Below are 26,093 nucleotides of genomic sequence, written 5' to 3' on the forward strand. Positions count from 1 at the left end.
GGTACAACGAGTTTGCTGGGTATCCTCCGTCGCTTGCATTCCAATTTTATCGAACATGATTCTAAGAAGTTTTGCGATGGAAAAGTTTCCAATCACGAAATCCTTGAATAGAATGTTCTCTTCTTTTTTCGCGTCAGATTAAAAAATCGGGCTTTCGTTGACTGCCTCCATCGTCGTCAGCGGTAGGGGTGACTTGCTTCAGACGAAGATGGGCGCTGCCTTCGAAAGATCGAATTTTTACTTCCGTTTGATGCTACAAGAAGGTCGAGAACATTGTTATACACGTTCAGCAGTGCTGGTTCAAGCTTTCAAATCTAGTATTTGACCTCCTGCTTAAGATCAGACAATGTTACGAAAATGTAATAAAGCTGTAATTTGCAAGAAGGGCGATTAAGAGGACTCATTCAATATTGAATTTGCTTGTATACAGTAAACAGTAAAATCAGTAATGTGATTGCAAATCGCAAAATGATGCAGTTGTTAGATAACCAATAGAAGAGGTCAACTCACCTTTGGTGGCAGTTGGCGACGACTGGGGCAGACGGTTGTACTCAATACGGAAGTTCTTGATCAAGTTGTGGCTGAACTTGGACCGGTCATTGTGAGCGCAGCCTGCAAAGCAACATAATCCAATAGATTTGGACGTTGTAAATGCTTGGGCGTGTCAGTCAATTAACAATGCAGAGTATTTAGCAAAAACAGCTGCTGAAATAGCTTTGTTGGAGGGAACTAAAACTTCGTGGCAATTTTACTCTAGTTGTCACTTGACTAATGAAATAAATTTTTTATCAATATAAAGTAAATATTCCACAATCTATATCACCATCTTATGTGAAAATTTCAAGACAGCAAGACAAATATAACAGTTAGAAACTGTGTATAGATATTGAGGCAGCGAAATCACCGCGCGCAAATAGCCAGACTACAGTCAGCTAGAACGAGAGCACTTTGTGACTTGGCAACAAACTCCACACAATTCCACACATCTTCGAAACTTTCTGGCTGACACTCCCCAGAGAACGACAAAAGGAAAAGAAGTTTATCAATACACTTTAGCTTTTCAGGCGGTAAAATTATCTCACCATGCATGACATTTTAATTTATTTATTCTTTGCTACTAACTGTATTCGCAATACATTTTACATGCGGTGTCGACGTAAATCAATGAATGTACTCACAAAGTTATATTATTCTACGACTCTTGCTTCTTGAAATATGACGTTATAAACACTGAGAATCACGAAACACTAGTTTTTGCTTAAAACGGAGCGCAAATTATCCAGATAACGCTCTGCCAATGTTTGATAATGAGAGCACTTAGCGACATCCAAGAAATTTTAGACACAATTGCAAACCTTTTATAAACCTTTTCTCGCTTATGTGCTTAACGCCAAATATTTAACACATTAACTCATTTGTAAAGCAATCAGAAGTTTCGAGCTGTTTCATACAGGGGAGCTCGATTCTTTAGAGAATAGGGGGCTTACTGGTTGTCTACTACGCATAGAATTGATGTTTTATTCCGTTGAGAAGTTTGAGTCAGTACATGCTGCCAGGAATATCAGACTGGTGGCAGAGAATGTGAAAGGTACGACAGAGTGACGTAGTTATCAGTTATGTTCAAAGCTGACGACTGATTATGCTATTTCATTACAAAGATATCAACTTCTAAACTCAGTTCCAGGTGTTGTTGATATTGGTGACAATACTTCATGGATGACCGATCTGCACGGTGCTTATTACACGGGAGTTAGCCATTCCACTTTAGGTTCCTAGGTCTCCGTAAATGACTTAACGTGCGCGAAGAGAGGGTTTCTTGAACTACTTGAGATCACTATAAATGATCCCACACCCTTCCATCCTTCTGTGATAATCCACCATCCGCAATGCACTCTATGTCCAGCGGTACTTTTAAGTCAGTAACCACTTTCTTTACAGTTGTAACCAGATATAAGGGACAGTCAAATAAGAATCCAACGCCCGCCCAACGGGACCATGGAATTCTGCCATTCAAAAGTAATCACCACACATGTTAAGATGTTTGTCCAACTGGGTGACGAAACGATCAGTTCCTGTTCCGTTGAACGAGATCGGACACTGGCGGATTCACAACCACACCCATTCTTGCAACCCTCGTCCGAGTGCAACGGACATCCATGCAGGTCATCAAAGACGTGAAAATCACACGGTGAAAAATCCAGGCTGAACGGAGGATGTTGCAGCATTTCCCAGCCTAATCGCTGAAGCGCAGCCTTCGTCCGATTGGAAGTGCGGGGCCTGGCGTTATCGTGCAACAGGATGATTCCGTCCGACAGCATTCCTTGGCGTTTGGACATAATGGCACGTCGCAGTTTCTGCAAAGTGTCTTGATAGCGCTGCGTAGTGATTGCGGTTCCACGCTCGGGGAACTCGGCTAAAAGCAGAATCATCCTGTTGCACGATAACACCCGACCCGCACTGCCAATGGGACGAAGGCAGAGCTTCAGTGATCTGCCTGGGAAACACTGCAATATCCTCCGTTCAGCCTGGATATTTAACCTTTTGATTTTCACATCTTTGGCGACTTGCATGGACGTCGGTTCCAGTCGGACGAGGAAATGCATGAGTGGGTGCGGTTTTGGATCCGTCAGCCGCCGACTGTGATCTACGAATCTAGTGGGATAAACGTCTTAACGCTTCTGGTGATTACTTTTGAATGAAACCATTCCATCCCATATTGGAAAGTGCTCTTTTTTCATTTTGCTACCCCTCATACATTCAAATGGCAAATACTGGAAATTTTGAACAAATGAGAAAAGTAACGACTGCGAAATAGCAAGTGAAATAGAGCTGGCGCAGAAAAAATAATGTAACAAGGAAGACCTCACTCATGGACAGTGCTAAGGAAGAAAATAGTTCAGTATCTCTCTGCAATTATTGTAAGGCATTTTCATTAACATTCTCGTTAAAATGTTGCCAGTACTGCAATACTCATTGACTGCTGTTAAAGCGTGCGACAATGATCGTGCTCTATATGAACTCATGTTGCAAGTAAAAACGAAAGATCTGTTTTTATCTCCTTTAAATAAAGCAATGATCATGGAATTCTTAAATAAATCTCTCTTCCAGGTTGACTTGTTGGATGTAACATACGTTTTAATTCATGGTGTTTACAGGACAAAAGCATAATTCTGTGCTCAGATGTTCTCTTTGTGATTTGTGCACCTGTTTTCCTGTATGTGGAACACTACCTCTGTTAATAACACAAATTATCTACCATAGGTGATCTTTTCCACCTTCGCACGGTAGCCTCCATAGACTTTCAGCACCACTCGAAAGAAAACAAAAATGCAAACCGAGATTAAAATATAATTAACAACTCCGCTCTTCGACCTATGTGTTTCGCAGGGTGGCCTATGTAAGGCGCAGAAGAGCTTTACAGACCGATCTGCGGCCGCCGAAGGACTAGGAAACCAACAGATTGTTGTCCTCGCTTGTGGGTGATTAGCAACTGAAACCAACAGACACACTTCAGAGGTACACCGTAGAAGCCGCAACCAGAAGGAGCAAAGTTAAACTTAATACTAAAATCCGTATACTGTGTTTTCAGAAGCGTTTATAATTCGCCAATGTACATTTGGAAGTGCAGCTTGTCATCAGGGCTTCAGTTGTCATGTAAGGACCATCACCGCTATGTCGATGCACGATAACTCCTACAAATACGCAATTCTGGCGTGTTTACTTCGTAATTAAGGTCCTTACACTACAACTCAAAATTTTATGATTGAGCTTTTAAATGCTATAAATCTATGCATTTGGGCATGTTTCAAAAATTGACAGATTTCAGTAGTCTAGCCTGCACTTTAAAAAAATCATCTTGTAGAAAAAGTAAACAGCCAATCTGTTACAAAATATAAGGTTCATTAAAACCCCTGTATCATGATTTAAACGTTTATAAAACGTCTTCTTCAGAAGGAAATATTGAAAACTGTTGTGGCAGACGTACGATAAAACATAGTTGATAGGCGTCAGTCAAATACAAAATTTCACCTCCATAATAAGCGAAACATGCACAACACGTTTGCTGTCATTTGGTATTTCCTCACCAATATTCGTCTAGTCCACTAGCGTCACGTACGCAACGCTTCGGCTAAAGGAAGCTCCTCTGCATTGGTGAGGAAATACCAAATGACAACAACCATGTTGTGCATGTTTTAATCATTATGAAGGTGAAATTTTATATCTGACTAACGCTTTTCGGTTGTATTTTAACGTACTTCTGCCACAACATGCAATCCATTTGTCAATATTCCTTTTGAAGACGACGTTTGTATAAACGTTGAAACCATGGTAAAGGAGGTTATAACAAACCTTCCCTTTCGCAACTGATTGGCTATTTGTACAAGAAATTTTCATCCTACTGTTGTTGCTCCAGCCATGTACAAAATAATAATAATAATAATAATAATAATAATAATAATAATAATATTCAAATGTGTGTGAAATCCTAAGGGACCAAACTACTGAAGTCATCGCTCCCTAGACTTACACAATACTTAAACTAACTTACGCTAAGAACAACACACACACTCATGCCCGACGGAGGACTCGAACCTCCGGCGGGAGGCCCCGCAATCCGTGACATGGCGCCTCTAACAACGCGGGCACTCTGTGCGGCAATAATAGTAGTAATAATAATAATAATAATAATAATAATAATAATAATAGTAATAAAGAGACCGGAATGACCAATAACTGTAGAGATATAAGCCTACTTAACTGTGAGAGCTTTCTGAAAGATTAAACATATTAACAGAAACTTTTCTGACAGTGGGTTTTTAGATCAAGATTATGTATGGATTGTTTTTTCTCGATAAACCAGATAATAGATAAGCATAGACACTTCAATGTCTCAACGCATATTGCTTTTGTGGATTATGAAAAGAGCTTCGACAGGATGGTAGGTCATGGGAAATGTCATGAGAGTATGACAGTCCTCAGCATTTAATAACATCCATCCAGAGTTTGTGTGCTGATAACAGTATCAAGAAATGTCTCGACTCAGCTATTAGTACAGGAATGAGAAGACTCACAGAAGGAGTCAGACAAGGCTGTCTTATCGGCCAACTGAAAATGGAAGATCGTTTCCCACCGAGATGTGTCGTATTGAACTCACTCCTTTTTACAGATGACCGGTTATAGTGGCAGCTACGGAGACAACCTACAGCGAGCTTCATGGTCCTTACATATAATTTAACTAAAATCGCAATCGATAATGTTAGGACAAGTCCATATATTTAACTACCTGGGCTTATGTTAATGATTCATAGGGCTTAACCACCTATGGCAAGCTAACATACACCAACAAGCGACAAACGACGGCAAGCCCCTGCATATCAGCAACGTTGACTGGATATACCAGCTGCTATTAAAGCCAATCAACAGGCTGTAGCAGGGAAACCGACGAGCTCGCACACTGACGCACAAACAAATCGCCAACATCACCCTACATTGTGCATCTGATATATGACCTATCAGACACAAAAGGTTGATGAACCTAACTCTTACATGTATGCTGACGCTGACAGAGAGATACACACCGGCACTCAGCGGTAGCCGCCGAGTAATAGCACCGCACAACGTCAAACGTATCGACCTGCATGATACCCACTACTAACAAAGCCTACCCTTGCATGACCTATCGCAGGCAGCAAGACATCCGCTACGGCTCTTACTACCCGACCTACTATCGCAGAGGATTTTTTTCCCTTGGCTCTTGCGTTGGCACTTTTTTCTCTCTGCCCTTCAAACCGCTACCCTTCGTTTACTTTCGACCCAGAGGGGCGCGTATTAATGGTTAATCTTAGCCAAACGTAAGTAAACATCGCAGTACCCACATCCTGCGACACCTTACTTTAGTGAAAACTAATCCTTATGCACAGATGGCAGTAAACCTCTACAGCTGGCCATCATGCCGGTGTGGGCGTGGAGGGGCTCCATTTCTATTTAAAAAATTAATGATTCTGATAAGAAATTACAAAGGTTTTACACGCTTCTTAGGAACGAACCTCTCAACTCACAAATGTTGCCACAGTAGACCTATAACCATGGCACAGATATAGAGCCCCGAAATCTATAATATCTAGATAACACTACAAAATTCTACCGAAGAAGGCATTCCATTTCAGGATGATACCTACAAACCTGGATAAGAACTTCAAAAGAAAAACAAATAGACAAGATTTCAAGACGACAAATAGAATGACGAAAAACGAAAATCTAACAATAAAAAAGGACAAATAGGCAGAAGAACGAAGGACCCATAGGACAGCCTAAGTGCTAACAAAGTCGAGAAAAACCTACCCTTCCTCACAATATAAAAACAAGTAGAAAACGCCAAAGGCGGGTGCGCTTGGGCACAACACATGACAAAAAAAAGAAGAAGAAAGAAAGAAAGAAAGAAAGAGAGAGAGAGAGAGCGCTGCTGGACAAAATAAGCAAAGAGAGAGTTCTTAAATTCTGTAATACTATGACTGTGCTTTTACTGCCCAATGGATCCGAAGTACGCACTTTAAAGACAAAATAATTACAGAGATTTGAAACGGCAGAAATGAGACTTCAAAGAACTTTATCAGGTTAGAAATTGCAAGATTATAAGAGAAGCAGTGAAATAAGAGGGGAATAACAGAAGAGATCCAGTAGTACAGAAAGGAACAGCATGACCATCTACTACGCATGGATCAAAGTCAGATATCTAGGAAAATCTATGACTGCAGGCATAGGACGTTGAAGACGATGATCGTGCGATAAGTTTTAAACATCTTATTTTAGGAACAGGCAAATATGCTTGATCCGAAAATGTACATGAAGTTGACGTTACAACAGAAACCTTAATGACGAAGTTCTGCTTATTTCAGAACAGAGACCTCTATGCTTCTGTAATTAAGCTACTTTCCACGGGTGAAGGGGGACCAAAACCAAAAACAGGCAAATACCTAAATAAGGAAGTTTAAGCTCTATCTTTTTTTAGAACTATGTTGGAAACAAGGGTTTGTGCTATTAAAATCCACCTACGGGAGTGGTAGGGATAGTGCGAGCATAATTCCCAGTACAGGTATAACGGCCATTTGAATCTGTGTGTCTTTACAGCGCTACAATCTTACAAGAATTGCATAAATGTGTTACTCGAAACCCCCTCAGTTACCCATTTCTGTTTGAAGAAGCCAGGATATCGCTTTGTCCCGTAATCACAGTCTTGTTTTGAGACCCTCTGATCCAACGCAAGTTCTCACTTCATCTGCATCAATCCTCTGCAAATTACATTTACATGCCTGGCAGAGGGTTCATCGAATCAGCTTCACAATTCTCTATTGTTCCACTCTCTTATAGCGCGCCGAAAGAACTAACACCTGTATCATTCCGTACGAGCTCTGATTGCCCTTATTTTATCATGGTGATCATTTCTCCCTATGCAGGCCTGTATCAACAGAATATTTTCGCGTTCGGAGGAGAAAGTTGTTGACTGTAATTTCGTGAGAAGACTCCGCCGCAGCGAAAAACGCCTTTATTTTAATGATTTCCACCCCTTATCTGAACGTGCAACACCAGCGACCAACCCTTTGATGAGAAATGATCTATTCACAACACACGTCTGTAGACGTTCATGTATGAAGAGCACGCTAGTCCCACGTGCCCATTCAAACCAAGTAACAGCACGTACTTCCATTGGCGACCAAACTGTCAGTACACTTCCGTCTACCATCGTGATTCCTACTCGAATAATATATTTCTGTTTGGCTTAAGCTGAAGGGAGAAATCAGATGTGCTGACTTATGGGAATCATTTTGTTCACAATTGGCCTAGTGAAAGATGATAAAGAGTACCAGAATGAATAGTTACAATGCTTATTGAGAATGTCCCCTGAGAGACTGCCACTGCAGGTATTCAGAGACTCGTCAGCAGGACGTCTGGACTTCAGAGTATAATTGTTTTCAAACAAACCATGTTCAGTATGTATTTTGATTCTGTGGAGTAATTTTTGGCTTACCTTTCTTCGGAGGTGGCGTTCTAGTTGCCCGTTTCCCTGTAAATAAAAATGCCGACATAAATAATTTGAAACGTAAATGACACCTTTCTTAAATCTCATATTTCTGTAAATGATTTCGGCACAGAACATATGTGACATGAGGCTAAAGCTATACTGGCATTCGGTTAAGGTTAATTATCAGTGCCCTAGACAAGAATAGATACTTCTGAAAAAAATATAGCATAAATAGGGGATAGTTCCTAAAGATGTTTAATACTTTTACGTCACTTACAGTAAAGCTGCTTCTCTTTTCTAGATTTTCATTTATTGGACAAATATGTTTCTTCTGCAAGAATTGCAACATTTCAATTGATGTCATGTGATATATCTATAAAAATGGCTTTAAAAAGTTTGTCTTTCATAGTAAGGTAATTGTACATGCGTATTTTGATTTACTCGTTAACTAGTGTAATATACTAGTCGCAAAAGGAAGGTGACCGAACGAAATTATGCGAAGATACACTTTTAATTCATTCTTATATCCTGTCATGCATGATGTACCTACGATACAGTAAATGATATTGATGTAGGTACTCCATAAATTTCGTCTATATTGCGCAAAACGATCGACACTTTTTGCTGACAATCATCAACACTAAACGGTACGTGTGCAAGACGCGGTCAACGAAATTAATCGACAGCGATAATTTATATCCTCTCAGTTTCACGAAATCTTACGCAGCGTTCCTCAAAGCGATCACATATCTGGTATACTAAATTTTGTACACGTATATTAAGTATCACTCCAGGAAGTTGTTCCAGTGAGCGCCTTGTCTTTAAACATGTCGTTCCACTTACTGATCTATAAGGATGTATGTGAACCTCCAATGAGCCAGATCATGAGACAATAAACACCCAACGGCAGTTTTTCAATTTCGTCCCCCCCGTGAGCCGACGCCAACGTCGTGCAGGAGTTCGTTCGTGCGTCAGTGCAGAGTCCCGCTCACACAATCTGTCCCCTACTATGATATGCAATTGTTCACCAGTATTACGGAGCAGGGAATAACGCCCAGTGGTATTCAAGAGAGAAGAATTCAAATCACTGTGTGACCATGCACCTTTAAATTAGCTGCAGCTTCTTCCCATTTTGAGCGGGACAATGTTCAATCTAGACTGTTCGTAGAGAGTTAACAGCCCATAGTACAAAGTCTCTTCATTTTAAGGTGCTATAGGTCTCAAAATAACAACAGCAATGAGGGATACTGTCTGTGTTTCGATACCTGTAGCGCTTAAGAATGATCTGTTAGGCCGAAACGGTTGAAATGTATACGAGGGTGGTTTGACAAGTCTGGTAAATTCCCATTAAAGAATGGAACATTTTTCTTGCGCCTTTATTGTTGGTAACCTTGATTATTCCGAGGATCGTGTACAGAATTTCATTAATGTACAGCATACAGTTCGTTGCTGATAGCCGCCTGAATTGGTCTGTGTGCCGACTGCGACTGATAATGGAGAAAAAGTTTCGTAGTGTTAATAAACGTTTTCGTTTCAAGGATTGGGCTGCTGCACAAATCAAATCAGAATAGAATGAATTTCACGAGGACTCTGCACCATCATTGAAGACCATTTACTTTCGGATGAATGAATTTAAACGTAGTCGACGAGCACCGAAGTCGAATCGTGGTACAGCTGTCGAATTAACGTCATCACAAAGGAAACCATTGACAAAATCCATAATATTGTAATGCAAGACCGTTGAATAAAACTTCGTGAGATTGCTGAGACAGTAGGCATCTTAACTGAATGAATGCATGATATCCTGCACGGAAAATTGTCTATGAAGAAGCTGTGTGCGAGTTGGGTGCCGCGGTTGCTCATAGTCTACGCACCCGGCACATTTCAACAAAATGTCTCGTGATGTTTAACTGCAACCTGCAAGAAGTTTTGTGCCGATTTGTTACTGCTGATGAAACATGGATCCACCATTACACACCAGAGTCGAAATGGCAGTCAAAACAATGGACAAAAACTGATAAAATTTTCCTGAGGAAGGCCGAGACCACATTTTGTCAACTGGTATGGTGATGGCCACTGTTTTTTTTTTTAAAATTCTCAACAAACAAACTTCAGATTTCTTGAAAAAAGGCAGAATCATAAGTGGACTCGATTATGCTTCATTGTTGGATCTTTTGAAACCTGCGTTGGCTGAAAAAAAGGTGAAAGTTTGCACCTGGACAACTCACCAACCCACACATCGGCTATAACAAAGGCGAAGGTACTCTACTTGGGCTTTGACTTAATTCCTCATCCACCTATTCACCACATTTAGTCCCAAGTGATTCCTTCCCGTTCCCTAACTTGAAGCTTTGGCTCGATGGGAAGAAATTTTCATGAAATGTAGAAGTGGTAGTTGCAGTCTACCAGTATTTTGCCAAGTTTCATAGAACCTATTTTTCCGATGGGATGCAAAAGCTGGAGGTCCGCTGAACCAAGTGTATATTCCTCAAAGGAGACTATATCGAGAAGTTAGGTGAGTTCTTTACTAAACAAACATTTCTTACCAAACTTATCAAACCACACGCATAAAATCGAGCAAATAAAAATACTTGAAAGCCAAGTGCCAAGGTGGAACCACATACATAACGCTCGATAAATTTACGGCTGTGGTATCCTTTTATGAAGAAAACGAAATTATATTTGCTTTGTGTGAGCAGTATAGGTTCAAAATGGTTCAAATGGCTCTGAGCACTATGGGACTTAACATCTATGGTCATCAGTCCCCTAGAACTTAGAACTACTTAAACCTAACTAACCTGAGGACATCACACAACACCCAGTCATCACGAGGCAGAGAAAATCCCTAACCCCGCCGGGAATCGAACCCGGAAACCCGGGCGCGGGAAGCGAGAACGCTACCGCACGACCACGAGCTGCGGACTGAGCAGTATAGGAAGGAGAATTAATTTTCAGGCGTCACGGGGTGGGAACTTTAATACACGGAGCTGCTACCTCTTGGCTGCAACGACGATTCTAGACCATCTGACCATTCAGTTGAGCTGAGCTTGGATTTTAAACGGAGGTGACGTCATTCCATGCTACTTCAGCTCTATGCCAGAGTTATTCAGTTGTTGTAGCTGGCAAATGGTCCACGTGACCCATGAAGTATCTGGAACATACTCGCCAGTGCTACAGTCGAACACTCTCTGGATCGAGACTGATCGGGACAGCACGGGTAATATGCGCTCTTGCGTTATCTCGTTGGAAAATAAAGTCAGTGAGATCTCGAAGTAGGGCACATCCATAATAATGCCTGCTGTCCGAATTACCAGTTATGTGAACGAAAGGAGATAGTGTTGTGTACCCATTGGCACCCCATACACCACGCCAGGTGTTAGGGTCATATGGCAATTCTACCTAGGAACGTTCGTTCTTCTCGGACCCTCTACACACGGACACGTTTATTGAGATGATGTATGCAGAACGGGGACTCTTCTGAAAAGATGACACGGTGCCAGTCATGTGCGCAGCATTGCAGCTTGGCGCACCACTGTCGGCGAGCTTCTCTCTGCTGTCCCGTTAGGGTAAACGCAATGATGGTGGTCGTGCTTAAGACCGTGGTGCTCCAGACGTAGTAGCACTGACGTTGTGGATATTTGCCTTGCTGCAGAGTGGCCTATTTCTTGACTTTAGATACAAAATCTGACTGTACCATAATCAGTGCCCAAACAAATAATACGGGGGTTGCGTGGAAGTATGGAAAGACCACGAGAAATGCGTACATCCTGTGCTATTTAGGCAAACCGGTTGTGCTGTTTTATTTGAGCATGAACGGCATCTGTTCAATGACCACAATACGTTAAAGTCTCAGTCGTGGTCAGAAGATCGATCTGTGTTGTTGTGAATGCTTTGCTGGTGCTCGTATGGTGGGTTCTTGAGTAAGCAAGGGAGTCGAAGTGTTCTGTGTTTCCAGATGACCTTATCGAAAATTTACATTGCGTAAAGGGAAACCGAGAAAACATTATCCGCTATGTCGCAACGCGGACGAGAGTGTGTGGTGAGTGGTTGTGACAGATGACACTGGAGAGGATTGTGACGAGAAATAAGAGAACGACATCTGCAAATGTCACTGCGGAAGTTCAAGTCTCGCTTGCAAGCCCTTTCAGCACCAAAACAACACGAAGGGAGCTCCATAAGCAAGGAATTGCTTGGAGAGCTGGAATTCCAAAGCTACTCACCACTGACGCAAATGCCTGTACCAGGAAAACGTGGTGCCGAAGCCATTAAATGTGGTCTGTGGAGCAATAGAAGTAAGTCATGGTCGTTTGAGTCTTGTTTCACACTGTTTCCAACTTCTGACAGAGTTTACGTCCCGAGAGTGAAACGTGATGCGGGTCCAGTGATGTCGTAACCACATCGCTGTATTCCACAGACCCAATGTTTACTGTGCAAGGTCGCATTACTGCCAAGGATAGTGTGACCATTTCAGCTGATCAGGTCCATTCCATGGTACAATGTTTGTTCCCCAGTGGGATACTGTTTTCCAAAACGACGTGACTGCTGTCCACACAGAACGCATCGTCCAGGACTGGTTTAGTGTTCACAAGGACGATCTTTTCCCATCTCCAAAACATGGTTCAAATGGCTCTGAGCACTATGGGACTTAACATCTGAGGTCATCAGTCCCCTAGAACTTAGAACTACTTAAACCTAACTTACCTAAGGACATCACACACATCCATGCCCGAGGCAGCATTCGAACCTGTTACCATAGCGGTCGCGCGGTTACAGTCTGAAGCGCCTAGAACCGCTCGGTCACACCGGCCGGCTTCCCATCTCCCCTGGCCGGCACAATTACCAGATCTTAATATTGTTGAGCCTTTGTGGCATAGTCTGAAGAGAATGGTGCGTGATCGGTTTTCACCTACAGCATCGTTATGTGAACTTGCCACTATTTTGCAGGGAAGATGGTATAAGATAGCCTTGAAAACCACAAGCGTCCTGTTTTTATGTATTCTGCGACGACTGGAAGCTGTTTTTAACACCGAAAGTTTTGCTACGCTACATTAGACATGATACTGTGTTGTGTGTGGTGTTTCCATATTTTTGCCCATGTCTGTATCCTAGTGCCAACGGCCTTGCCGCAGTGTTAACACCGGTTCCCGTCAGATCACCGAAGATAAGCGCTGTCGGGCTGGGCTAGCACTTGGATGGGTGGCCATCCGGTCTGCCGAGCGCTGTTGGCAAGCGGAATGCACTCAGCCCTTGTGAGGCAAACTGAGGGGCTACTTGATTGAGAAGTAGCGCCTCCGGTCTCGGAAACTGACATACGGCCGGGAGAGCGGTGTGCTGACCACATGCCCCTCCATATTCGCATCCAGTGACGTGTATGAACTGAGAATGACACGGCGGCCGGTCAGTACCGTTGGGCCTTCATGGCCTGTTCGGAAGGAGTTTAGTTTTTGTTTCTGTATCCTAGTCATACTGGCAGCTTGTCGCTCGAGGCCGCTTAGTATTTGCATGGAGTTGAGTATAGCCTTCTTGAACCAATCAATACCATATTTTCACGACAGACGTGCGAGCCAGACAAGCGAGCAGCGGTATGGCGGAACAATAAATCCCACTGCCCAAAGGTCACAATCCTGCCGCTGTCGAATCCGACATGAAGTAGAAGGCATTTCTCCTTCTTACACGGAGCATAACACGACCTGCTCACCAAATATGACAATCAACCGCATCTTCTGAATGTGAAATCCGCTGTGTAATCTTTCGTTTTATTTAGAATGTAGTTTGGATTACTCCTGCCTCTTTTGCGCGGTTGCATTGAAATGATAATCGTTTCCACATTCAAACATGTAGTACACTTTACGCGAATATGACGTTTCTTGCTTGCCGTCATCGTCTAGCGGCCTGAACGGACAGCAGTCTGTATCGTGCTGGTAACAATTTGTAGATTCTTGTAGTCCACAGAATGTGAAATATGTAAATTTGTGTGTGTGTGTGTGTGTGTGTGTGTGTGTGTGTGTGTGTGTGTGTGTGTGTACGAGGGGCGTTCAATAAGTAAAACACATTTTTTTCTCGGCCAATTTCGGAAGAAAAACGCAGAATTTGTTGTGTGACATCGTGAAATAATTTCCCTTACCGTGAAATATTTCCGCTTCGGCCCCTATAGTTCCATGTATTTCCGATAGGTGTCGGCGCTATACGTAGCCTCCAAAATGGTGTCTATAACGGAGGTGCGTTCAGAGCAGATAGATGTCACTGTGTTTCTTTTGGCACAAAACCAGAGTAGCGCAGATAACCATGGATGTTGCAAATGTCTATCGAGACCTGGCAGTGAACAAAAGCACGGTATATTACAATTTTCAACATTACCTTGAGCTGAAACTTCCTAGCAGATTAAAACTGTGTGCCGGACCGAGACTCGAACTCGGGACCTTTGCCTTTCGCGTGTAAGTGCTCTACCAACTGAGCTACCCAAGCACGACTCACGCCCCGTCCTCACAGCTTTACTCCTGCCAGAATCTCGTCTCCCACCTTCCAAACTTTACAGAAGCTCTCCTGCGAAACTTGCAGAACTAGCACTCCTGAAAGAGATCTGCCAGGAAGTTTCATATCAGCGCACACTCCGCTGCAGAGTGAAAATCTCTTTCTGGATTACCTTGAGCTGTAATTTCATTATCAATTTATTGGCAGCCGGTTTCGACGATACACTTCATCATCATCAGGCCCTCTAAATACACAGTGGCAGAATTTTCCCGAAAGACTTCAAAGTTCCACCTGAAAGTAACCGGTATCCGCATCAGCTCTTATAAGCATCCACACATGGCGAGACAGCAAAAGCTGTATGTGGTTGCTTACAAGAGCTGATGCGGATGCCAGTTACTTTCACGTTGGACTCTCTGACTGATGTATTTCGGGAAAATTCAGCCACTATGTACTTAGAGAGCCTGATGATTCAGTGTATCGTCAAAACCGGTTGCCAATAAACTGACAACGAAATTTCAGCTGAATGGTAGCGATGAAAATTGTGATCTTCCTATCGGCTGTGATGCTCTCTTCCTCTTTAACGAGGATGGATATGCCGAAAAACACGGTAGGTCATTTGGCGAGGGATCTGTCGTAGCAGTCTGTCATCATCGCAACAAGGTGGTGCAAACGTGTCCGATCTCCCCCGTTCCGGCCGGCCGCACACTGCTGTGACTCCTGCAGCATTTGAAAGTGGGGATGCCCTCTTTCGAGGTGACAGACGGGTCGCAATCAAATACCTCGCTGCTCAACTGGTTGGTAATGCTGAGGAACTCGTCCACCAGTTGAGTACTCAAAGGTGAGTGCCCGCTGCATTTCTCGTCGCCTAACTGAAGACCATAAAGAGCAACGAAGGACCATCTCTGCGGAATATCACGCGCGTTACGAGGCTGATCGTGATATTTTTTTGTCAGATATCATCAAGACGATGAACCATGGGTTCATCACTTCGAATCCACGGAGTGGCGACACATTACCTCTCCACTGAAGAAAATGTTCAAAGCGACATCCCCGTAAAGTGATGGCGACGGTCTTTTGGGACTCTGAAAGTGTTATTTTGTTTGATGTCCTCCCTAATGGCGCAGCGAGCAACTCTCAGGTGTATCTTCACGAAATTGAAGAAATTCGTCGTCACTAAAATGAAACAAACCTCTCCTTTTCCATGATAATGCAAGGCATCTGCGCACATAAGAGGAGCCCAAAACTTCATTAGACTGTTCTTCCTCATCCACTCTATAGCCCGGATCCCGCACATTCCGACTTCCCTCTGTTTGACCCAGTGAAGGATGCAACCGCGGGAAGCAGGAAATGGGTACTGGGGAGGATATGGATGCAGTAAGACGTTAGCTCCGACGTCGGCCAGTAGAGTGGTACGATGCGGGCATACAGGCTCTCTCAGTAAGATGGTGGAAGGCAGTCGCATTGAACCAAGATTATGTTGAAAAATATGTTTTTGTAGACAAAAAATGGGGAATAATATGGTGTACTGGAATCCTCTTTAAAACCAATCTATGAGGGTAATCCCAAAAGTAAAGTCTCCAATTTTTTTTATAAGTTCATAGACCTGTTTATTTCTACAATGGCTTACATCAGTTTACAGATTGAACATTTAGCTATTTTTCGACATAATCACCATTTCTGTCGCTGCTGTGGCAGTTTTTGTATGTCATGTCATACCAGCTCGCCGCCATGCTGTTCACCTCGTCGTCAGAGCTGAATCGCTTTCTGGCCAAATATTCTTTTAACCTAGGGAACAGGTGACAGTCACTGGGAGCCAAGTCAGGACTATAGGGTGGGTGGGTGATTATGTTCCACTGAAATTGTGGAGATTAATGGTTTACCGAGCGATGTGAGGGCGAGCGTTGTCATGCAGAATGTGTACGCCCTTGCACAACATTACTCTTCTCACGTTCTGAATTGCCCGTTTGAGTTTTTTCAAAGTCTCACAGTAGCTGTCAGCGTTAATTGTGGTCCCAGTGGGCATAAAGTCGACCAACAATACCCCTTTCCGATCCCAAAAACGGTTGTCATGACTTTACCGGCAGACTGAAAACTCTCTACACCACTTACGAACATCTTTGACATCCATGCACGACTCACCATACACTTCTGTCAATTGGGGATGGATTTCAATCGGCGCAGTGCCCTTTGCGCTCAAAAACGGAATAACTGCGCGCAATTTGCAACATCCAACGGGAGCTCCATTCTCAACGGCTGCCAAGGCAAGACTGGGCACCTCAGCCTGGCGTGCGCATGTTTACACATAGCGTGTGAAGCACTCTTTATAACAATGTGACCAACTGCCACACAAACAGAGTTCTGTACTTATAAAAAAAAAATAGGAACCCTTACCTATGGGATTACCCTCGTGCATTCAGAAAATAAATGTATTCCATTAGTTATTAGACGACCCTCGTACTTATGTGCCCCATATCACCTGACTTTGGTACAACCTGCAGTACCCGATTGACACTGCACACTGAAATACGGTGGAAACAGAAAACTGAAATATTAATACTACTATGATACGATTACTTGTTACCTTTAAAAGTAAAAACCGGTGCTGAAAATTGCGCTGTTCATCAGCTTCAACACTCCAAATCAAATGAAATTTAGTGTGGCACAATGTTAACAGGTACATCACTGAAGGTGTAACAGTTGGGGAGGGGCGTTGGGGGGAGTGATAAAATGCGTTTTATTTCCATCACTGCATGTGGCATTGTCTAGTGGCGAACTCGAGAAACACCAGGAGGCCCATTGTATTAGGGATGGCGATCATTGCAGAAAACCAATTTTCGGTAATATCGGGTCTATTTCCACGTCACTTTAATCTGACTTAAAACCCCTCAAAATAACCAGTTTATGAAACATCCGATTTTCGGTTTTTATTCCTGTTACTTCCTGGAATAGACGTAGAATCAAAATAGTAAATTAAATAGACCAATAAAAGGAAACTTAGTCCTCCTGTCCTTCGCGGCGTTTCTCGATAAATGTCAAGTGGTTGAATACTATAAGAAATCACCAGCATTCTACCATTGATTCTAATTGTTTGAAACTCTACTCAAAAATCATTTTGTAATCAGGGTCATACCACTATTTCGGCAATAAGTATAGCCAGGGTAAAAACTGAGGTTAAACTGTTTTTCGTGTTGTCAGTTTCAGGAGCTAAAAGCAGATAAAGGCATATTATGAAGACACAGGCACTAAATCAGCTGCTTTATTTTTATTGTGTACTCTGAATTAATTGTTAAATTTTTAATTTATTGCTGTTACCATAATTTCCAACTTTTGTTATTTCATAGAAATGACAGCCAAATGGTTAATCTTTTAAAGCAAATGATGCATTGTACTTCGTTGCTACGTTAGTTCGTAAGAATTTTTTCACGCTAGGGATGGTCCGATTGTGCAATACAACGGATGTCTGGCGACAACAGCGAGAAACTACCGTGTAGATCAGGTGGGGACAGGTCTTGCACACTGCACGTACTCGCGTACCTGAAGCCACGACACACGGCAACAGGGACATTATTGTCTCAACAATGCTGTGACAGTTCTTTTGCCATGTGTTTATTGCTAGTTTCTGTCAGCATTGTTATTAAAATAGCACTGACCGCTTTTCCACATTTTGTTCAATAACGTTTTATTTCAAACCAATGCGAACCTTACTGATAAAAATTCCTGCCCTTTTTTAAAAAAGTTTACTTAACCCTTTCAGATTTGAATTTTTTTCTGGACAAAGGAAAATGTTTCTTAGTGCTGTAATTCTTTTAGGCGATTTTTAAATGATTTTAGATGGAAGATTTATACAAAAATATGGACCAGAATTCAAAATACACTTCTTACATTTGGCTTCTTTTTATGGACTAAAATAACTAATTTTGAAACATTCACTGTTGCAATAAATAAACTGATCACTCACTAATTACCATGCAAGTATCAAAAATAATATTTAATTATTCAGTGGAACAGACAGGGTGGCAATTATTGAACTATATGAAGAAAAGGAAAATCAGTTACAAAGTACGGCCTGCATACACTTTATTTAACATATTAACGTCGCCACTGACATTCGGATTTAGGTTATGAAGTGTTCGATTAGTCTGCCATTACTGGCGAAATTCTGCATGACCCGCTGAAGTATCAGAGCATCGATGCTGTCGATGACATCCTGAATGGCTTTTCTTCAGCTCTGTAATGGTATTGGCGATGTTTCCGTACGCCTTGTCTTGAATAAAGCTCCTCAAAAAGGAGTCGCATGTGTTCAGATCCGGAGAATATGGCCGCCTATCGAGGTCCATGCCAGTGGCCTCCGGGTAACCCAGAGCAGAGTGCGGTACCCTGATTCGATGGGGTCGAGCTCCAACTTGCCTGGACCACATCCCGTCGAAATCAGCTTCACTTTGGATAATGTGGATGAAATCATCTTCCAAAACCATCACGTACTGTTCGGTAGTCACCGTGCCATCAGGGAATGTTGTTGTTGTTGTGGTCTTCAGTCCTGAGACTGGTTTGATGTAGCTCTCCATGCTACTCTATCCTGTGCAAGCTTCTTCATCTCCCAGTACCTACTGCAACCTACATCCTTCTGAATCTGTTTAGTGTACTCATCCCTTGGTCTCCCTCTACGATTTTTACCCTCCACGCTGCCCTCCAATACTAAATTGGTGATCCCTTGATGCTTCAGAATATGCCCTATCAACCGATCCCTTCTTCTAGTCAAGTTGTGCCACAAATTTCTCTTCTGTCCAATTCTGTTCAATACCTCCTCATTAGTTATGTGATCTACCTAACTAATCTTCAGCATTCTTCTGTAGCACTACATTTCGAAAGCTTCTATTCTCTTCTTGTCTAAACTATTTATCATCCACGTTTCACTTCCATACATGGCTACACTCCATACAAATACTTTCAGAAACGACTTCTTGACACTTAAATCTATACTCGATGTTAACAAATTTCTCTTCTTCAGAAACGCTTTCCTTGGCATTGCCAGTCTACATTTTATATCCTCTCTACTTCGGCCATCATCAGTTATTTTGCTCCCCAAATAGCAAAACTCCTTTACTACTTTAAGTGTCTCATTTCCTAATCTAATTCCCTCAGCACCACCCTACCATCAGGGAATATCGTACCGATTATTTCGTGCTGGACATTGCACACCACACAGTCACTCGTTGAGGGTGAAGAGACTTCTCGATAGCGAAATGCAGATTCTTCTTTCTTTCTTTCTTTCACTTGCTCCTTTGTCCCTCAATGGAGGCAGGGTCGGCGTGGTGACAACGGAATTGGCAAGGTTAATTGAAAGGGGTGACCGGATGCCCTTCCTGCCACCACCCATATCCCCCAGGACGGAATCAGTGTACCCCAGCTGTCTGCATCTAGTGTAAACCATGAAATAGTGTGGAAGAGTAACTGAGGTGGGATGTGGGGACCAGCGCGGATTCACCTACTGAGATGTGGAAAACCACCTAAAAACTACATCCAGGTTGGCCGACACACCGGCCCACGTCGTTAATCCGCAGGGCGGATTCGATCCGGGGCCGGCGCGCCTACCCGAGTCCAGGAAGCAACGCATTAGCGCTCTCGGCTAGCCTGGTGGGTTCGCGAAATGCAGATTCTCAGTCCCCCAAATGCGCCAATTCTGCTTATTGACGAACCCACCAAAATGAAAGTGGTCTTCGTCGCTAAACCAGACCCTACTAATTTCCATCATGCCCCGCGACCAACTGTGCAATATGAACGTCGCAAGGCAAACCGTTCACAAGTTATGACGATTTTATTTCATATGGTTCAATAACTGTCACTCTGTAACTAATCGACCACTTCCGCTTATCCTGGCGGCCAACAAGCTCCTGCGCAATGGTACATTGACTTGTTGACATTTTTATACTTACGCCCAACAGCTGGCAGTACTTGCCCATGATGAAAAAACTGAACAATCAATAATGCATACATGAGATTTCCATTGGAGGAAAATATCTCTGTGTCAGCTAAAAAACAGTAAAAGTTAATGTACATACACTACTGGCTATTAAAATAGTACACCATGAAGATGACGTGCTACAGACGCGAAATTTAACCGACGGCAAGAAGATGCTGTGATATGAATGTGGTTAGCTTTTTAGAGCATTCACACGAGGTTGGCGCCGGTGGCGACACCTGCAACGTGCTGACATGGAGAAAGTTTCCAACCGATTTCTCATACACAAACAGCAGTTGACCGGCGTTGCCTGGTGAAACGTTGTTGTGATGCCTCGTGTAAGGGGGAGAAATGCGTACCATCACGTTTCCGACTTTGATAAAGGTCTGATTGTAGCCTATCGCGATTGCGGTTTATCGTATCGCGACATTGCTGCTCGCATTGGTCGAGATCCAATGACTGTTAGCACAATATGGAATCGGTGGGTTCAGGAGGGTAATACGGAACACAGTGCTGGATACCAACGGTCTCGTATCACTAGCAGTCGAGATGACAGGCATCTTATCCGCATGGCTGTAACGGATCGTGCAGCCACATCTCGATCACTGAGTCAACAGATGGGGCGTTTGCAAGACAACAACCATCTGCATGAACAGTTCGACGACGTTTGCAGCAGCATGGACTATGAACTCAGAGACTATGGCTGCGGTTACCGTTGACGCTGCATCACGGACAGGAGCGCCTGTGATGGTGTACTCAACGACGAACCTGGATGACGAATGGCAAAATGTCATTTTTTCGGATGAATCTAGGTTCTGTTTACAGCATCATGATGGTCACATCCGTGTTTGGCGACATCGCGGTGAACGCACATTGGAAGCGTGTATTCGTCATCGCCATATTAGCGTATCACCTGGCGTGATGGTATGGGCTGCCATTGGTTACACGTCTCGGTCACCTATTGTTCGCACTGACGCACTTTGAACAGTGGACGTTACATTTCAGATGCGTTACGACCCGTGGCTCTACCCTGTATTCGAACCCTGCGAAACCCTACATAAGCAGGATTATGCACGACCGCATGTTGCAGGCCCTGTACGGGCCTTTCTGGAGACAGAAAATGTTCGACTGCTGCCCTGGCCAGCACATTCTCCAGATCTCTCACCAACTGAAAACGTCTGGTCAGTGGTGGCCGAGCAACTGGCTCGTCACAATACGCCAGTCACTACTCTTGATGAAACGTGATATCGTGTTGAAGCTGCATGGGCAGCTGTACCTGTACAAGCCATCCAAGCTGTGTTTGACTCAATGCCCAGGCGTATCAAGGCCGTTATTACGGCCAGAGGTGGTTGTTCTGGGTACTGATTTCTCAGGATGTATGCACCCAAATTGCGTGAAAATGTAATTACATGTCAGTTCTAGTATAATATATTTGTGCAATGAATACCCGTTTATCATCTGCATTTCTTCTTGGTGTAGCAATTTTAATGGCCAGTAGAGTAATTGTATCCAGTGAGTGTGAATCGGCTACAAACGAAAAATGGTGGCACTGCTGGTATGGCAAACTGATATTTACGATTACCGAACAAATGCCGACACATGACCGTTATTCAGAAGTAAAATAAAGGTATCGGTTTTAATCGGTCGGCTTTTTCTGTCCCAACATTGTATCTGCCGTCTCGTAATAACCGCTGTTCCCCTAAAACAAAAATTGTAACGCGTAGCGCCTGATGTTGAGGAAGTTAGCCGTGTTAGGTAGTGAGACAGGGGAGGTGGGAGAGGTTTCGGGCTCACCGTGGCCGCCGTCGCAGCGCGGCGGCCGCTCCTTGGGCTGCGTGGTGCCGGGCAACAGGCGGCCGGCCGGCGTCACGCACCAGCAGTAGCCGGTGGCGTCGTGGCACTGCACGCGCGCGTACGTCCCGTCCGGCTCGCATCGGGGCACGAACGGCGCCGGCGTCTGCGGCGCGCGCGACAGCCCCAGCGCGAACTCGCGGTCGCTCCAGCACAGCCGCGCGTCTGCCGACACACACAGGCACACATCAGCACTCCAGACAACAAGCAATCAGTGAGGATTTGCAGAAAATAAATGCATGGTGTAATTTCTCAATATTAGTAGGTGTAACCTACTGCGTATAACAAGGCGAAAATCCCCATTAATGTATGAGTACAATATAAATGATCAGTCTTTGGAAGCGGTAACATCAGTCAAGTATCTGGGTGTCACTATTCGAAATGATCTCAAATGGAAGGATCAGATTACACAAGTAACGGGTAAGGCGGACTCTAGATTGCGGTTTATTGGTAGAATCCTGAAGCGATGCAGTCCTTCAACAAAGGAAATAGCTTACAATACGTTAGTTCGTTCAATCTTGAAGTACTGTTCGTCTGTATGGGACCCTTACCAGTTGGGTCTGATTCAAGAGATTGAGAAGGTCCAAAGAAGAGCGGCAAGATTCGTGACTGGTACATTTAGCCATTGCGAGAGCGTTACAAATCTCATTGAAAGTTTGAAGTGGGACACACTTGCATATAGACGACGCGCTAAACAGAAGGGGCTGCTCACTAAATTCCGAAATCCAATCTTCACCGAGGATGTAGAGCATATATTATTACCACCAACTTTCAAATCGCCTAATGATCATCATTCAAAGATAAGGGAAATTAGAGCTCGTACTGAGGCGTTCAAAAAGTCGTTTTTCCCTCGCTCGATCCGGGAATGAAACAGAGCGGGGGAAATATGACTTTGGCGCGAATTGTGCCCCCCGCCACACACTGCTTGGTGGATAGCGGAGTATATATGTAGATGTAGATGTGGAAATTAGTCCTCGTCAGGCCACGCCACTCTATTACGAGCAGCCGTGTTAGGCCGTTTGCAGATGATGCCGTCGTTTATCTTCTAGTAAAGTCATCAGACAATCAAAACAAACTGCAAAACGATTTAGAAAAGATTTATCGTCTAGTAAAGTCGTCAGAAGATCGAAACAAGTTGGAAAAAAATTTAGAAAAGATATCTGAATGGTGCGAAAATTGGCAATAAAAAGTTTGAGGTCATCCACATGAGTGCTAAAAGGAATCCATTAAACTTTGGTTACACGATAAATCAGTCAAATTGTAAGTAGGCTGTTTAGGTTTTTTTATTAGTAACGCCACCTCTGTATAAAAATCACTGGCTGTGCTGTGTGCAGTCTGTGTCTAGTTTGCATTGTTGTCTGCCATTGTAATGTTGGGCAGCGGCAGCTGGATGATAACAGCGCGTAGCGTTGCGCAGTTGGAGGTGAGCCGCCAGCAGTGGTGGATGTGGGGAGAGAGATGGCGAAGTTTTGAAATTTGTCATGAACTGCTATATATATTATGACTATTAAGGTAAATACATTGTTTGTTCTCTATTAAAATCTTTCATTTGCTAACTATGCCTATCAGTAGTTAGTGCCTTCCGTAGTTTGAATCTTTTATTTAGCTGGCAGTAGTGGCGCTCGCTGTACTGCAGTAGTTCGAGTAACGAAGATTTTTGTGAGGTAAGTGATTTGTGAAACGTATAGGTTAATGTTAGTCAGGGCCATTCTTTTGTAGGGATTTTTGAAAGTTAGATTGCGTTGCGCTAAATATATTGTATGTCGGTTTAAGCACAGTCATGTATAAATTGTTCAGAGGGGACGTTTCAAAATCTAAAGGCCGTAAATTTAACTAAATGCCTAGGAAATACAGTTACGATCAACTTAAATTGGAAAGAACAGATAGCAAGTGTTTTGGGGTAGGAAAACCAAAGACTGCGTTTTATTGGCCGAGCGCTTAGAAAATTTAATAGAACTTTTATCCATTCTGGATTTCGAACACTGCGACTGTCTTGTTAAAGGTTTCAGGAATTACTGCAACCAATCGCCGTTATTTATTCATGACCGGTTTCGAATCGCCTGGTGATTTATCATTAGATGATACAACTTGGTTTGGAGTATTGTGGGGGTCGTGATCTGTGGCAAATATAGAGACGAAAAAGTGAGCACTGTATGTGGGAAGAATATTGAGATTGTAAGATTAATTTGATGGTATTACTCACTGTTTTTATTCTTGTGGCAAGCACTGCTCTGGAAAACATAATGTATGCTTTCCAGTATCGTTAAATAGTACGCAACTGGCACTTTTCCACCGATGGCGACAAAACAAAAAAAGTGCAACGAAAATCTCTGCCTCCACAAAACTCTTTGGTGACAACAACAGCCACATTCTTTGGTTTGTTTATATTTTGTAAAGTACGTGGGAGTCGCTATCGGTGGAAAAGTGCCATCCTTAGTTCATCTACCTCGTAGTCACCGTTTTGATGTTAATTTTCTGACTGATCTTATTTGTGCTACCTCTCATTAGTTTCGTTTTTCTTCGATTTAGACTCAATCCGTATTCTGTGTTGATTAGACTGTTCACACCGTTCAATACGTTCTGGGGCTCTTCATCACGTTTACTGAAGATAGCAACGCCATCAGCACCTCTTATCATTGATACTTTTTCAGCATGAGTTTTAATCCCACTCTTGAAACTTTCTGAACTGCCGTCATTGCTTCTTTGATGTACGGACTGAATAGTAGTGGTGAAAGACTACATCTTGTCTTACACTTTTTGTAATCCGACTACTAATTTCGTAGTCTTCCATTCTTACTGTTTCCTTTAGGTTGTTTGCAATCTGTATATTGCCGGTCTTTCTCTATGGCTTACACATATTTTCTTCAGAATTTCGAATGGCGGACGAGGCAAGGAGAGCATAAAAAAGGAGAGGGCATTCATGGCCAAAACGAGGCTACTAGTATCGGCCTTAATTTGAGGAAGGAATTTCTGAGAATGTACGTTTGGAGCACACCAATGTACGGAAGATGGACAACCAGGAAAAAAGAGAATCGAACCATCTGACACTTGGTGCTATAGAAAGATGTTGGAAATTAGATGGACTGTTAAGATAAGGATTGAGGTGGTTCTCGGCAGAATCGGCGAAGAAATGGACATATGTGGAACACTGGTAAAAAGAAGGGAATTGATCATAGCGCATCTGTTAAGACATCAAGGAAGAATTTCCACGGCACTAGTGCGAGCTGCAGTGGGTGTAGGGGAGAACAGAGATCGGAATACATAAAAACACAAACAAATAATTGAGGGCTCAGTGTGCGAGAACTATTTCCGCAATCAGTCTGATCTGAATTACGTAAACAGGTAAACCACAAAAGAGACACTCTGGACTTAGAAACGCCATCAGGAAATTTCACTGACTTATTAAGTTATTTAGCTCTATAGCCCATCTACTAATCTTCAAAATGTCATGTTAACATCATGAAAGGGGAATTTTTCAGATATAAATATCTTGGAAATGCTAGATTTGAGAGTAGTCTAAGAAAAGAGACAAAGATCACCAAGGCAAAATGTCCGAAACATCGCAAGGTGCAGGACAATGGTAGGTCAAACACAATGGTTATTAGAAATTAAATGTAAAACGAACAAGATCGACATACTTCTAACAGCACTAAACAACTATGAAGTCTGCTCAGTCGCTTGTTAGCTATTTATTATTGTTATAATATTCTTTTCCTTCTAATTCGTTGACTAGTTCCCTAGCAGTCTTATCCATATTGCTAAAGCGAGCTGAATCCGATGTTATTATCGAGT

At 43.0% G+C, this 26,093-nt stretch overlaps 1 protein-coding gene and 1 pseudogene across 3 annotated transcripts in view; one reads left to right on the forward strand and one right to left on the reverse strand.

Moving 5' to 3' along the window:
• Positions 1-26,093, reverse strand: part of LOC124796286 (SPARC-related modular calcium-binding protein 2) — an 814,488-nt gene that overhangs the window by 232,002 nt on the left and 556,393 nt on the right. For all 3 annotated transcript variants that reach the window (XM_047260407.1, XM_047260406.1, XM_047260405.1), the window contains exons 3-5: positions 22,245-22,466; positions 8,027-8,062; positions 511-612 (exon numbers count right to left, since the gene is read on the reverse strand). In XM_047260407.1, coding sequence (XP_047116363.1) covers positions 511-612; positions 8,027-8,062; positions 22,245-22,466 — 360 coding nt within the window. The remainder of the gene's footprint in view (positions 1-510; positions 613-8,026; positions 8,063-22,244; positions 22,467-26,093) is intronic.
• Positions 13,131-13,248, forward strand: LOC124796730 (annotated as a pseudogene).

This window comes from Schistocerca piceifrons, chromosome 4 (genome assembly GCF_021461385.2).
Source record: "Schistocerca piceifrons isolate TAMUIC-IGC-003096 chromosome 4, iqSchPice1.1, whole genome shotgun sequence".
Lineage (NCBI taxonomy): Eukaryota > Metazoa > Arthropoda > Insecta > Orthoptera > Acrididae > Schistocerca > Schistocerca piceifrons.